Here is a 14,736-nt window from a genome sequence, read left to right on the forward strand (position 1 = left end):
GGCAACTAAGTAAACATTTACACACCAGTCAATTAAGTCTTTTTTTCCCTTTCATTCCAAATTGTGCAGGAACTTCAAATTAATATTACAACATTCAGCCATTTTACCGTGTAAACCGCAAAATAACAACATACTTCTTACCCAAAATTCGTCCCATCATTCAAATTCACCGCAATCACGCAACCATTTACTAATGTAAATGGATAATAGGGTTTCCATAGTATTCAACTACTCAGATTACCATAAATGAAACAACAACTTGGCGATAATCCATGGGGCACACTTCAATCTAAAAATCTGGGTCAGAGTCAAGGTGGCAATATTGGCATTAATCGCCGCATAGTTTTTAAGATAAGACACAATGAGCTAATAAATATATTGTCAGATTGTGTAATTAAGACTTGTTTTCATATTTTTATTTATTTTTACTTCTCATTTCATCTTCTGAACTTCATCCTGTACAGGGTTTGTCCGAAAAGCAGTAGGTCTGAAATTTTTTTTAAATACTTATTAACAATTTTGATATATCATGGTTTTCAAAATATGTTCCTTCTGCATCAATACATTTCCAGCGACTATGCCAATCATTGAAGGCTCCCTGAAACACAGAAACTGAAATGCTCTTTAGCTCCCTTGCTACGGCTTCTTGAATGGCGTGGATCGAGCCGTGGTGCTGTCCTTTCATGACCCTCTTCAGTTGTGGGAAGAGGAAGACGTCTGAAAAAGCGACATCTGGGCTGTAAGGTTGGCTGGAAAAGCTGTGTGATGCCATGTGTGGTCAGGAAAACCATGCAGCAAAGGCGGTGTGACTCAGCACATTGTCGTGATTGAGTCTCCCTGGACGGATGCATACAAGTCATTTTCTGAGTCTTTTAAGTACTTCCATGTAGAATGCAGCATTCACAGTCTGATCAGGTGGTACAAACTCTCTGTGAACCACTTCTTTGCAGTCAAAAATGATGGATCAGTATCAATTTCATCTTCAGCTTGCTGTCTTCCTCCCGAAACAATTTGTACCACTCGATACCATTTTAATCGAGCCATGGCATCACTCCCTTAAGCAGTCTCGATCATATCTTTGGTCTTACTTGCCGTTTTACCCAAGTTGACGCAAAACTTCACCATGTAACGATTAACAAACGATTCATTGTGGAGATGACAAGGCACCTTAAACAAGTTCACCTTAAACTCGATCTACAATTGGTGAAGGCTTGGAGGTGACTGGTGCACCGGTAGCTAAGATCTCCCACAACTCAACCAACACACTAACATCCCCCTCATTCCCCCAAGTTTTAGTGGGAAAAATCAGTCCTACTACTTCCCAGACAAACCCTGTATCTATTATGGTTGCTAATTACATGATGATTTTATCTTAAGAAATGCTGTTAACTTAAAAAGGGTAATTTCTAATTATCTATACCTCCTTCCTAAACTATGATACAAAAGACAACAGCTATTTTTAAAAATAGTGGCCTACTAAGAGTTACCTAAAATAACCAATTAAACAAATTGAAAATGCAAGAGACATGCACAATAAAACATTTGACCCTTTTCCCACTGTTCTCTTCAGGTCAATCTCTTTTAGCTTTAAAAAAATAATAATAATAATTTGGATATTTTCAGAAACTTGGCACTGCACATACTATCATTCTTTCCATGAATACATCATTCTGTTTTCCCTTAAGAAAAACAAAGAATTGTATAAATTTGGCATGGCTCTGACGTTTTCACATATACACAGCAATCTGTTTCCACTTAAAAAATTAGAGAATGGCACAGATTCCTATTTTGATCAATGAAATCCAATCCTTTACGAAGTGCAACTTCATGGAAAGAAAATTTATGCATTCTGTACTATTAGGCAAAATGCCACTTTTCTGAAGAATTGCAATGCTTTTTCTTTAATCAGCTGGCAAATTCTGCTGTTCTATTATGGTTCCTTACAAGGAAAAAAAAAAAAAAAAAAATGCACTCAATTCAACAAAAACAAACACTAATGACTTGTGCTTCTCTACTACGTGTACATGCATATGTGGGTTGTCACATGAATACATTTTAACAATGTCATGGTTTGCCTATTTTGGCCAAATAATGCATTGCCTTTGAATTATTTTCTAGGCAATTCTGGGAGGGGGCAAGATAATCAAAAAGTATGCTTAAAAGTTGGGAAATGTGAGTTTTTCACTACCCTCGAGCCTTGACACATCATGAAATGGAGACACTGACTTGATGAAACATTCAGCTGGAGCAGCTGTCCGTAATATACCTTGTAATTGGATAATGGATACATTTTTCATTAAATTAGTTTGTCGAATAAATGTTCTGAAGAAATCGATGACAAGTTCCATGGAATATACTTGCAGCTGAATAGTGGCAAATACATATTGTACTGTTTCGAAAACATTCTATTCTTGATATGCATGGGTATGGAAGTGAAGAAAGAAGGTCAAAAAGTTCTCTGTCCATAGATCTTTCAGTTTAATCCTTATGAACACATTTACACCCATCTTGCCATGGTGGGAAATATGAGAAGTTTGAGAAGGTACATAAAATTCCTTGTGGAACATTTTCGTTCCTTTTCTCCCCATATTTGGTTGCATCTTCTGAAGCATGAATCAGGTGTTCATAATGGCAGTTACTGTGTGAGTCTTGTAGTGAGTAAAGTTACTGCATTTCACTGTATGCATCTGTGTGCCTTTTCCTGCATGGCTTGTATTTTAAATGACTCTGTTTATATCTCTTCCATGGCTATGGGCAGGATATATTAAACAGTAGTTGTAATATGCAAGTGCTTGTCATTCACCAATGACTCGCGTTGTTGTTTCCATTCAGACTGTGCCAATCACTGTTGACTAACAATATACAAATTAAAAAGTAACATTCTTCTCACAAGGCTGTCTTTAATCAAATTCTGCACAAATCTGCAGCTACCAGCATATCAGTGAAATCAGCTATAGCAGGCTAAAGGAAAGGAAGACAAAACAGGCTTTATACTTAACAACTTAACTGCATTTTCATAAAAGTGTAATTAATGCACTGATCAAACTGCTATCTGAGATATTGACACATGTGCTGTAGTTGCATGTATAATTTTGTAATTATTTTAAGTTTTTTTGGTGGGAGGGGCTGGTAATAAATTGTGCGTTATTAACTTCTAGATATTTTGTACTGTTCTAATAAAGATTATTATTTTTTCAGGCAAGAGGTAAAGAACAATTGTGTCAAATGGGATACAAAATTTCAGTTTGGTTGCAAAATGACTGCTAATGCAAGTACTGGTGTATTAGAGCCATGTATATGTAGGGTGTCTGTACGAAAGGTATGCAGTTTTATAAAATGTTGTGTAGTATTTGCATTATTATGTCTATTAATTATGGTTTGTTATCGAATTGAAATATGCTTAGATTATAGTAGAAATTTAGTATCATTGATAAAACCCTGAAATATATTTATTACATTATTGTAATTAAAAAGATATTTCATTTTGAATTCTTGTGAAACCAGGTATTTTAGTTTAAATTTTTATTAAAACAATTAGATTACTCTGTAATTTTTTCAATCTTGTTTAGTGAATGATTAAAAATCAGAATTACTTTGGTACTTACGTATTATCGCAACCAGGTTGGCGCGATTTGTAAGTTTGAGTAAAAAAGTATGAATAGAAAGAAAATGTACATTTATTAATTACAGTTTTTTATATTATTTTGTTTTAAAATATAAAATAGCAATTAAACCCTTCCGGTTTCGAATTTGAATAAGTTGCAGAATTATTTTTTCGGCGGAAATCTTTTGGCTATTGCTTTTAGCACCGATTCAAAACCGTATTCGCCTAACCATGTACATATCGACTTATTTTTACTTAAAAAAACATCCCAGAATTGCACAAAAATGGCATTGCGCACACTCTTGACTTTATCCATCTACACTGCTATTTTCTCATAAATTACAAAAATTTGCATGAAAATGCAGGAAAATTTTGTGAATCTCCAAATGTTCTTTTTACAAAACTACGTATAACACGTAGCGTTGCCGTAAGTAGGGTCGCCAAATTTGGCAATTTATGCGAATTTTGGTCCGGTTGCGTTAATACATAAGTACCATTACTTTTTTTAATAAATCATGGAATTAAAAATGTAAAACCAAAAGTTTCTCTCCTATGTTCTATTTTGGAGGGAAGAATATATATACTGAAAATATTTTTTTTCACTCAGAATTAAAATTCATTCCAAAAGGCTGCCTTTTTGTTTGTTATTATTCAGAATATTAAAATGTAGGGCATAAAACTACTTTATCCAGAGCAGGCTGTATATGAAAATTAAAGCTTTCATGAACAGCTTGCTCATTTAGTCACCTGGAACTTAAAGGATGCCATATTTTTATATGCACACAGGTTTGTAATGGATTGAATGCACACTGAAACGATAATAGCGTAATAAAATTAATTTTGTCAAAGGAAACACTTTGCGGCTCTGGACATTTTCACAAAAGTACTTGTGCAGTTCTCCTCAATATGACAGACAATCAGTACTTATCACTTCAAACTACTCACAGAGCAATACAAGATGCATATAAAGACTGAAGCTCACGCGTAAGATCTCTCAGTGCTCCAAAGTAAACTGAACTAAAAACTGAAAACTGATGCTCACTACAGTCTAGCTTTCCTGTGGTCACAAAAAATTTCCATTGCCTTCGGTTTCTCAAAATTGCTGAAAGGCATGTACAGTTAGTTATTTATGGACAGATATGGTTACAGTCACATATGAAGATCAGACCAAATGGTTGCCAAATTTTGTGTAATGTTTATTTGAACATATCAGAGCAATATGACAGCTTTCTGCCAAAGAAAAGAGATGCAATCAGGGAGGGTTATATAAGAGAATGGGGAGGGAACTATGTTAAATTTTCATGTAGTCATTTGAGATGAAGGTTGAACTGCCAGTGTTCAGCGATCTATCCAAACTGCCATTGGTGGTGAAGTTATTAGTGAAATATGTTTAAATTAATATGTGTAATAGTTGAAAAAATATTGTTTGTTCATTACTGAAGAATACTTGTGTAATCATTAGTAAAGGTGCTTATGTGTAATATAAGAATAGAGATACTGAAATATATTGTTACAATTCTGAAATTATATTTTGTGATTAATTATTACAGCTAAACCATCAGATGAAGTCTCCATAAACTACTTAGTTATACAGTCTTTGAAATACTGTCTTTTGAAATTGCAAAAATCAGAATTTTTAATGTCCATGAAATACATTAATTTTTTTTTTTTTTTTTTTTAATAATTCAGGTAATTGGAGATGGGCTGATTTCTGAATGCTGTTTTATATATCCTAATGAGATTTGTTTGCATTCCCATTATATGTGCTTATGGTTTTGCCTATTTTATTTCTTTAATCATATCATAAATGTTTGTTAAAGACTTACTATTAAAAATAAATTTTGGTACTTACGTATTATCATGTCAACCAGCCAATTAGAGCAGTTTTACCCCAAATTATGGATCGCAGTGTCCTTTAGAATTCTTCAATAATGATTGGCGACCATTGCCGAAATTTCCGCCAACAGTTGACAAGATAATATGTAAGTACCTGGATTTTTTTATTGACATCATACGGCGTAATATTTTTTCTTTTTTTATGTAATAGCTATTTTATGATTTTTCATTGCTAGAATTAAACTTGTTTTTCTCCCAAAATTATATGGTGCTAAACTTTATTGCAGGAAATAAGAGGTGGCCGATCATTTGAAAAGCTGGGCTTTGCTAACATGAACCTTGCGGAATTTGCTGGAGCTGGTCTCACATCCCGCAGGTATCTTTTAGAAGGCTATGATTCAAAACACAGGCAAGATAATTCGATGCTTCAAATCACCATAGAGATGTTTCTGTTGGCTGGTGATCCTTGTTTTAAAACGTAAGCAAATTTACATGCTGTGGATTTGTATTTTTCTAAACCTCCATTTTACTGACTGCATTTTTATAAAAAGTTGTGCTAGTACCAAACTTTTATGTTTTTTTCACATACAGACTTTCAGTTTTATAAACTTCCTCACTCCCAAACTTGACAAACTCATCTGATTTGGAGTTCTGCTGTAAGTACTTGCAGATGTGTGTGATTTTAGCATTAAGAGTTTTCAGTTACTGGCACTTATGCCATATTTCATTTGGGCAAATAAATAGGATTTAAATAGTCAATAATATTAAATTTCTAATTTAAATTATTTAAAAAAAGGAAACAAAATTTTTATGCTGCATCCAGATCTTAAAATCAGGCCTATTAAAATTTTTCTTCAGGTTTCTAGCAATGTTTTAAATTATTAGATATAATTAATTTACTAGACTAAAAATTCTGTATGTCAGTAAATAAATAGGAAGGGAAAACTTTCATATTTTTACTATTTATTCAATATTTCTTCATTTGCTGTCAGTTTAAGTTGTTAGAGCTGTAAAATAATGTTTTTTTTTTTAACTAAGATGGTAGGATACAACTTAAACATATTTTTAAATCTTTTAGGATTTAAAAAATAAATAAATATTTTGTTGCAACTGTATTTCAAAATATTCTTGGAATTTATTTAATGAAATGGACATTAAATATTGTATTTTGATCAGTGAAACATTTTCTAATTATGTAATTTGTTTTTTAGTTTATCATAATATGTAGTCTTGTTTCATATTGCTAATGCATAATTGCAAACTACAGAAAATACTGAAAATTTACGGATTTTACGAAAGGGTGTTAAGGAAAGTGGTGTGCAAAACAGAGCTAACTTATCCTCTGCTAATCTGATTGGCAAAATGCTTGTGACATCACGTGTTAAGTTGATGGTCTTGCTGATTTTAAATAGTAACTAATCATAGTTCAGCAAATTCTGATTCTTATTTTTCTAGTCCCGGTGAAAGTCTTGTTTACCCTGCAGGTCTTGTTCAGTTATATTATAGTGAGAAAAAGTAGTGTGTGGTCTTTGTGAGTCCTGATTAAACTAGAAATTTTTTAAATTTGTGAATTATAATAATCAGAATAAGAGGCAAAAATAATCAAGCCAGAAGTTCGTGTTCTAGAGAATTTCCATGGATTAAAGCATCTTTAAAGTTTCTGTAAATCATCCACTTTGCACTAGCAATAGAGATTTTTCAGTTGCATATAGTGCTAATGATGCCTTTAAATTGCATGTATTTTCTTAAAATGATAAAAAAAATGCTCTAAAATCAAAAGAAATACCTAATTTCTTCATAAAGGATCATAAAACAGATGGTATAAAAGATGAATGCTATTTAATTCATTTTTTAATTGAACGCAACCTTCCTATTTCAGCTTCCAACCATTTGAACCTTTTTTGAAATGCAATGTTTGTGCATTTTGACACAGCAAAATACCTTGTTCCTTTTTAATATAAAGGGGCTGACTGTATTGAAGCTGTTTTCAGTAAAAAAGTAAACTTGCAGGTGAATGAAGAACCATGATGTATGAAAAGATTATCTAATTCAAAACTTAGCTTGCAAAGCAGTCTACTTATAAAAATTTTAATATTTTCAATTTATAAATGTATTAAACGTTTTTGTTAATGATTATATGTCTGTTGAGAATTCCCCCTCCCCCAATTTCCCTGCAGAAATCAGAATCCATAAATCTCATGAAGCTATAATATTGTTTATAGATTCTAATTTCCTTTACAGTTATTTGTGATTTAAAATGTTTGCTTCAATTATTAGTAGATTTAGTGATATTTTTGCTTGAATAATAAAATGAAAATTTCAAATTAAATATGCATATATTTTACAAGAAGTATTTTAAATTATTCATTTTTTTGTTTTTATAAATTTTTACATTTAACAGTTAGTTAAAAATTAACAAATGGCTAATTGAAAAGACCTTGCATGTTTATTTTCAAAGTTTTAAAAATGTCACTCGTGCATTCACTACTGACAAATTTTACTGTAGTCTGGAGTCTTTGCTAATGCTGTCAGCTGTGCATTAAATTCTTTTAATTTTATTTATTTAGTTTGTGAAATTTAAAGATTGTGAGAAAATTAAGAGTGCAAAAACTAAGCCCTAAATAATTGTTACATTTGTAATTTAATCATCAGAAAACAGTGTGCCTGAGAAAAGAAAAGAATGCTGTAAATTATAGTTTCAAAAAATGAATAAAATTTAGCTGAATGTTTTTAATAAATAAGAAAGCTTTAATTAAAAAAATTATTGTAGTGTGAAGTTCAGTTTCTTCATGTTTTGTATATGCATATTTACTTTGGTATATTTTTTATGTTTAAAAAAACTTACGTGTTTGTGTGATTCTTTAGCCCTTCAGTTCGTGCTGTTGCACCTCTTCGAGACAAGCCTCAGATCCAGTTGCCTGCTGATAAAAAAGGTGAAGATTACAGTGGGGATAGCTTAGCAAGTGGTAGCAGTGGCTTCGGCAGTCTACCACGAAAACAAAGGCCAAATTTGCTGTCTTCAGGTCTGTTATTTCCCACGCCTATCAAAAATGTGCACACAGCTTTTAGTCGTTGCTGCTGCTTTCGCTGCTGCTATCCCTGGCATGATTTTAGTATATTTTATTTTGATATCCAGAAGCACTAATTTGTTTTATTATTTTTTTTTTATTGGAAGATTGTCTGATTTTATTATTTAAAGCTTATTACTTTATTTTTCTTCTCTTTTGGGGTTTCTGTCTCTCCCTTTTTCCTCGCATGATATACAATAGATTCATCATAGAAAACTGCATGCATTTTTGGTGGAATTAGAAGAACCTTAAGATAGCATTAAAACATAGATAAATGTTCACATTTAGGACATTTTGTATGGAAAAATATGAATTATTATGTGTTTCATAATGTACATTTTGAAAAGCCCAAAGTACTGTCTTGTATATATGTTATGATTCAATTGATTAATTAGTTTATATCAATAATAGTAAAAAGTGAATAATTTATAAGAATTAAATAATTTGCAAGACAGTGCTACGTTGTTTAATTTGGTATTGATCTTGTTAAAAATTACTGATACAAGCATAATTGTTTTTCCTTTTTCTCCAATTTTTCATTATCTATGGGCATAATGGGTGATTTAGATGTAATGAGAGCATGATTTAGAAATCATGTTGACTTGTTGAAATTGAAAATGGTGTGAAATCCTCAGTTATTCACAAATGAAGACTCTTCTTCATTTTTGGATTAATCATGGAAAGATACTAACAGTCAGCAAATTTTCAAATTTTGCTTACATATGCTTTCTCAGAAGAAAAGAAAGAAAATTCAAGATAAATTAATATTTAAAGTTTAATTTGAACTGACTATAAATATATTTCTACAATTTAAAATATAAAAAAATCAGTTGAACATTTTCAGATAAAAATTTAGCAAATCAATAAAAATAAGTCTTCCATTTCATCTCAAGTCCGTTACCTTGAGATTATTTTACCCCCAATTAGTTTATAAATCTGCCTAATATATAAAGGGGGCAATAAAATATAATTTATAAAGGGGGCAATACGTATTCAAAGTAGTCAAACTCGACTAGTTTATCTATGTCACTGAATATGTTGTAGAGACATTAGGTATTTTTTGGAAGCAGGAGAAACGAAAAATTTGCAACGCCTTCGCCGAAATCGAACCACAGACCTCTCAATTATGCGCTAAGTGTGTAGACCACCACACCACGAAGGCATGCGAAGAAGGCGGGAGAAATACCTTATATACTCCCCCTTTTAAAGAGTGACTGGGGTTTTTAGGAGAACCAATCACCAAATCCTGGGTGAGGAGAATCATCATCCAACACCCTTTTAGTTCGGGCGCCACTGTAGAGACATTAGGTATTTTTTTGGAGGCAAGCAAGATGAATAATATGCAATGTCTTCGCCGGGAATTGAACCACAGACCTCTCAATTACACACCATGAAGGCATGCAAAGAAGGCAAGAGAAATACCTTATAATGTACTGCCCCTTTTAGACAGATTTAAAACTAATTTTGTGTAAAATAATCTCAAGGTAATGTACTTGACATGAAGAAGACAAATTATTTTTCTATTGATTTGTTAAAGAAAAAAATTCTGTAATTAATTTTTATCATAAATATAACACACTAATAGTTCATATTTAAAATAATTAAACTTCTTTATTTAAAAAAAAACTAGGTTACAAAACAAAGAGGTTGAATAACATGAAACTTGAAAGGGATAGTCCTTTTTGCCTACAATCACACATTTTAAGATTTATATCTAAAAATTTTTTTTTAATATTTTGAATTGTAGAAATATATTTATAGTCATCTTTATGTAGAGCATTACTCAAATTAAACATAATTTATCTTGGAATTTTTTTTTTTTTTCTTCTGGAACAGCCTATGTAAGCAAAATTTGAAGATGGACGATTTCTAAAAAACTTATCAAAATATATGTGGTACAGTCAAAAGTCGTTAATTCGGACACCCATAATCCGGAATTATCTATAATCCGGACCTCAAAGCTACAAACTCAAAGCGTAAGACCTTTACCTTTGTGTGTGCGCGTGCGCAAAATACGTTTACGAATGCACGTTCAATATATAACGGACGGGATAAGCTAAGCTAAAATTATCTAATTATCTATTTCAGTTAATGTTGCAGATTGCGTTGTTTCTTAATCTTCGAATTGGATCCGGATTATTATTTTTTGCAGACTGTTAGAGCAATTTTATAAAAGTAAGCTTGAACTTTCGATTATGTCAAATAGAATTTCCTATATATATTTACTAATATGTAAAGGATATACAAAGCGAAAGTATCTTTTGGAGTCCATTAAACAAAAAGTGGAATTGCTGCAAAAAATGGATAAAGGCATATTTTTTTGTTTATCTAAACTTTGTTTATCTTTAACGCCGTGGCGGCGTGCAATGAATTGGAAGTTGATTTGTCAGCACTATCCTTATCTTAAGGGCAGATGTTTTTATTTTATTTGGCTTATAATTGCTTACTCAATGTAGTATTTCATCTCGATGTACTCCGTCTTTGATATGATTTAAATCAAATGCCTCGTCATTATAATTCGCTTCCGATAGCGAAGAAAGTGACATAGGTTATTGAAAACGAAAAAATTTCGACTGACAAATTAGTCGGTATTCTCGACACAGCAATTATAGAACTTGAACAGCGGAACTTAGTAACTGAACAAGAAATTATGTCTGTTTATAGAATTAAAGAGAATGTATTATCACATAAAAAACGAAGCAACTGAAACAACTTACATTGAAAGAAATGTTTAATAAAGTAAACAAATAAGTATTAAGCTTTTTTTTGTAAATTTTGATACCCTTTAGATCATAATTGTTCTTTATTTCGTAAATTACGGTTTCATATTTTTAATTTTAGAATTTCTGCATGCCATCTTACGAGATTTAAACCGATGATCTATAATCCGGAAAAATCGATAATCCGGAATCGCCGAAGTCCCGACGAGTCCAGATTAACGACTTTTGACTGTATTGTAAGAATTGGAAATATTGGAAAATCATAATTTCATTCAACATTAAAAAAGGGGGTGGTTAGATGTAACCCTTTTATGCAGGAGTATTTTCATACTATCCATAAGATTCATACTGAAGTTATACATAGAGAACTAAATAGAATAATAAAAAGGCTTAAGACGAGATTTAAAAAGATTTTATAATAAAATTTGTTGTAATATGATTAAACTTTGTAAATCTTGTCAAAAGAAACAAAGCATTCCAAAAAAATGCTCTTGCTTTTAAATTAAAAGTAGTGAATTCAGTTCAAAATGTTGGATCAAACTCGTTAACATAAAGTTGCAGAGAAACATAGCTTATAAATTTATAATGGTTTATCAAGACCATCTCACAAAATTAGTTTAATTAGGAACTTTAGAACAAAGTGAGCGGAGGAAGTTGCTTACCATATACTCTGGTGGTCTCGAACTCAAATTGCTTGTGGGCCGAATGCTGAATCAGAAGGCAACTTACAGTCCAAAGTATTTTTTAAAATATTTTTTACCAAAAAATAAAAAAGTTTTAAATATTTATTAAAACATACATAAGCAATAACAATAATAGTACAAAAGAATTCACACTTTTATTTATTTTGTATATGAAATCTAAAGTTTGGTATTTTTGGCAAGAAGTATCTATTGGCTATACTTTTTAATTCAAACATATTTACAGCTAAAGATTAAGTTTTAGACTGACATGTATTTCAGGCAACTTCCATTACATTGAATTATCCACTAAATAATTTACTTTAACCAGAAATTTCAAAGACTGAAACTCCACCAGCGCAAACTAAATTCACTCAATGTACAAGCATGGGAAATTTTCCCATCTAACCATAATGACATGGTGTCGCATGCAAGCATCAGTGGCAAGGACAAAGTTCCACTTTACTCAGTGTATCTTTTTTTCCTCAATAGAAGTTGCACATATAAGTTCAATTCATAATTTTGTCTCAAACTATAGGCTACATATCAACTATCATATTTATGACTATCATATATAACTATTGTATTTATGACAAATGCATAATTGAAATGTATTCACTGGCTGCATAAAATTCCTTTGAAGATCACGAGTTTGATACCACCAATCTGCAGTATGTATTCACGATATATAAAGTACCATGCATCTTGCAAAGTAACAATGGCCAGGAATCCAGTAACACAATTTGTGAAATTTACGGAATGTGGGATGAACTCAAAATTCTTCATGGATAGCTAAGACTTAGTTAAGCTTAGTTGAAAAAGCAAATTAGGACATTGAAGATGCATTATCCCCGTGGCTTAAGCAAATAGTGCACCTAAATGATCAGAAGGAATAAATTTCATTCACTTTATGAAAAATAAACACATCATGCTGAAATAGATTGTCCTTCTTACGAAGCTGTGCTAAAGTACGAATAAGATGGGGCTAAGCTAATAATCAGAATATTGTACCCGTTATTTATAATTTCCATTAAAAATAAATACATATATAAACCAAGTACAAAACATGAAATGTTAAACCAGCTGTTTACAAAAAAGGAATTTACTGTCTGCCTAGAAACTTGTAATTAATGAAGCTCCTGGTATTGAAACAAATGTCAAGAAAATGTGCTTGCGAGAGTTCCAATTTAGGTGGTCCAAGATTTCAGTATTGCAATGGTAACACATCACTTTATCTGCCAAATGTGAAAACTATTGTAATCTCAAATCCTAATGAAGGTTTTCTAGCAAAAATAAATAATTCATATTTAACCACTTATTAACCCGCGAAAATGTGCGTTGGGTCTTACAGGCCCTGCAAATATTCAATGCATTGCAAAACCTCTCCCCTTTCATGAAAATGGTTGAGTCTACCAGTACCTGCTTCCAAGGTCACCCTCTATTCATTGTGTAGGAGGTCATATTTCTTAAATTTTCTTTAGCTAGGAACTGAATCTCCAAGCCTAAAAGACCCAATGTGCATTCTCGCGTTCGGTGGGTTTTTTTTTTTTTTTTTTTTTTATAATGTTTGTATAAGAGTTTTAAAAGATGTGTCGTTATTTAAGCTATAAAGATGATATGAAACGGTTTCAAACTTTACTTGCCGAAATATCAATAAATGAAGAATCAATAAGTGGAGATGATGATAAAGAGCAATTTAGTGCTCATGAAACTTCTTCGGAAGAAGAATTTGATTCAGACGATGAAATAGATGCATTCAGTTTAGGCAAATTTTATGCCGGGATAGATGGGATTACAAAATGGAATAAAAAAAACCAAAACAAAATATAAGAACACTTTCGCATAATATTATCACTAAATTGCCTGGATATGTTGGTGATGCGAGAACTGTATCATCCCCTACAGACTCTTGGTTGTTACTGTTTGATAATACCATATTACAGCGCATTGTTGATTGCACGAACATTTACGTGGACAAGATTGCGGATGATTTTCAAGGATATTGTGACTGCAAAAAAAAACTAATTTAATCGAAATAAAAGCCTTAATCGGTCCTTTTTTACCTGGAATTTAGAAATATATGCAAGGATGCAACCTGAAGGTCCCTACAAACTGGAAAACAGCATGGACAAAGTTGTTGTGAGACTGGGAAGAACAGAAATTCTAAAACTTCATGCACAAAATGCGAAAAAAAATGTCTGCGGTAAGCATAGCTCTATAGTGTGTATTGTGTGCCAATAAATATATACCAGCATTACGTTTGCAGCTTCATATGCAAGTAGTTTTTTGGTATTAAAAAATTATATGCATTAATTTAGTTACCTTCTTCAATTATTCAACTATCTTACCTTATTCTGTTATCTTATTCAATGTTATATGCGGTGTAAAGATTTAAAAAGATTTTTCTAAACATTAATTCATTATTTTCAAATATATAACTTCTCTTGATTTTTATGAATCGTGGTATAAAATATATATTACTGGTTCAATAATAAAGTCTCATGAATTAAAGAAAAGTGCGCGCTGGCCTATTCGACCCAACGCTCGTTCTCGCATTACTATTAGGACATGCGTGCTGCCAGGTTAAAACTTATCCATAAGCAGGGTTGACAACTCTTCCAATGTAGGCAGGAGACTTCCGCTTTCCGACCATTCTCCCGGCAACCCGATTTTCAATATATTTTTCCCAACTTTCTCTTATTTTTAAAATTTCTCATGATTTTGATGTAGCTTGGCATAATACTTTGTTATTTGCACTCCCCCAAAAGTGATTTTGGGTGTCTGAAAACGCCGGTTACTCTCTAGACTGCAGAGAAAACCAAAGTAGT

The 14,736-nt window shown here is 31.9% G+C and overlaps 1 protein-coding gene across 2 annotated transcripts in view; it reads left to right on the forward strand.

Annotated features, from left to right (window-relative positions):
• The window catches only part of LOC118187026 (EEIG family member 2), a 43,922-nt gene that overhangs the window by 9,187 nt on the left and 19,999 nt on the right, over positions 1-14,736 (forward strand). The window contains exons 3-5 of one of the 2 annotated variants that reach the window (XM_035357211.2): positions 3,199-3,319; positions 5,728-5,918; positions 8,306-8,463. In XM_035357211.2, the coding sequence (XP_035213102.1) occupies positions 3,199-3,319; positions 5,728-5,918; positions 8,306-8,463 (470 nt within the window). The remainder of the gene's footprint in view (positions 1-3,198; positions 3,320-5,727; positions 5,919-8,305; positions 8,464-14,736) is intronic. The other variant, XM_035357212.2, reaches the window with a different exon arrangement.

Source organism: Stegodyphus dumicola, chromosome 8 (assembly GCF_044657685.1).
Source record: "Stegodyphus dumicola isolate Sdum_Otavi_A_Nest chromosome 8, ASM4465768v1".
In the NCBI taxonomy this organism is placed as follows: domain Eukaryota; kingdom Metazoa; phylum Arthropoda; class Arachnida; order Araneae; family Eresidae; genus Stegodyphus; species Stegodyphus dumicola.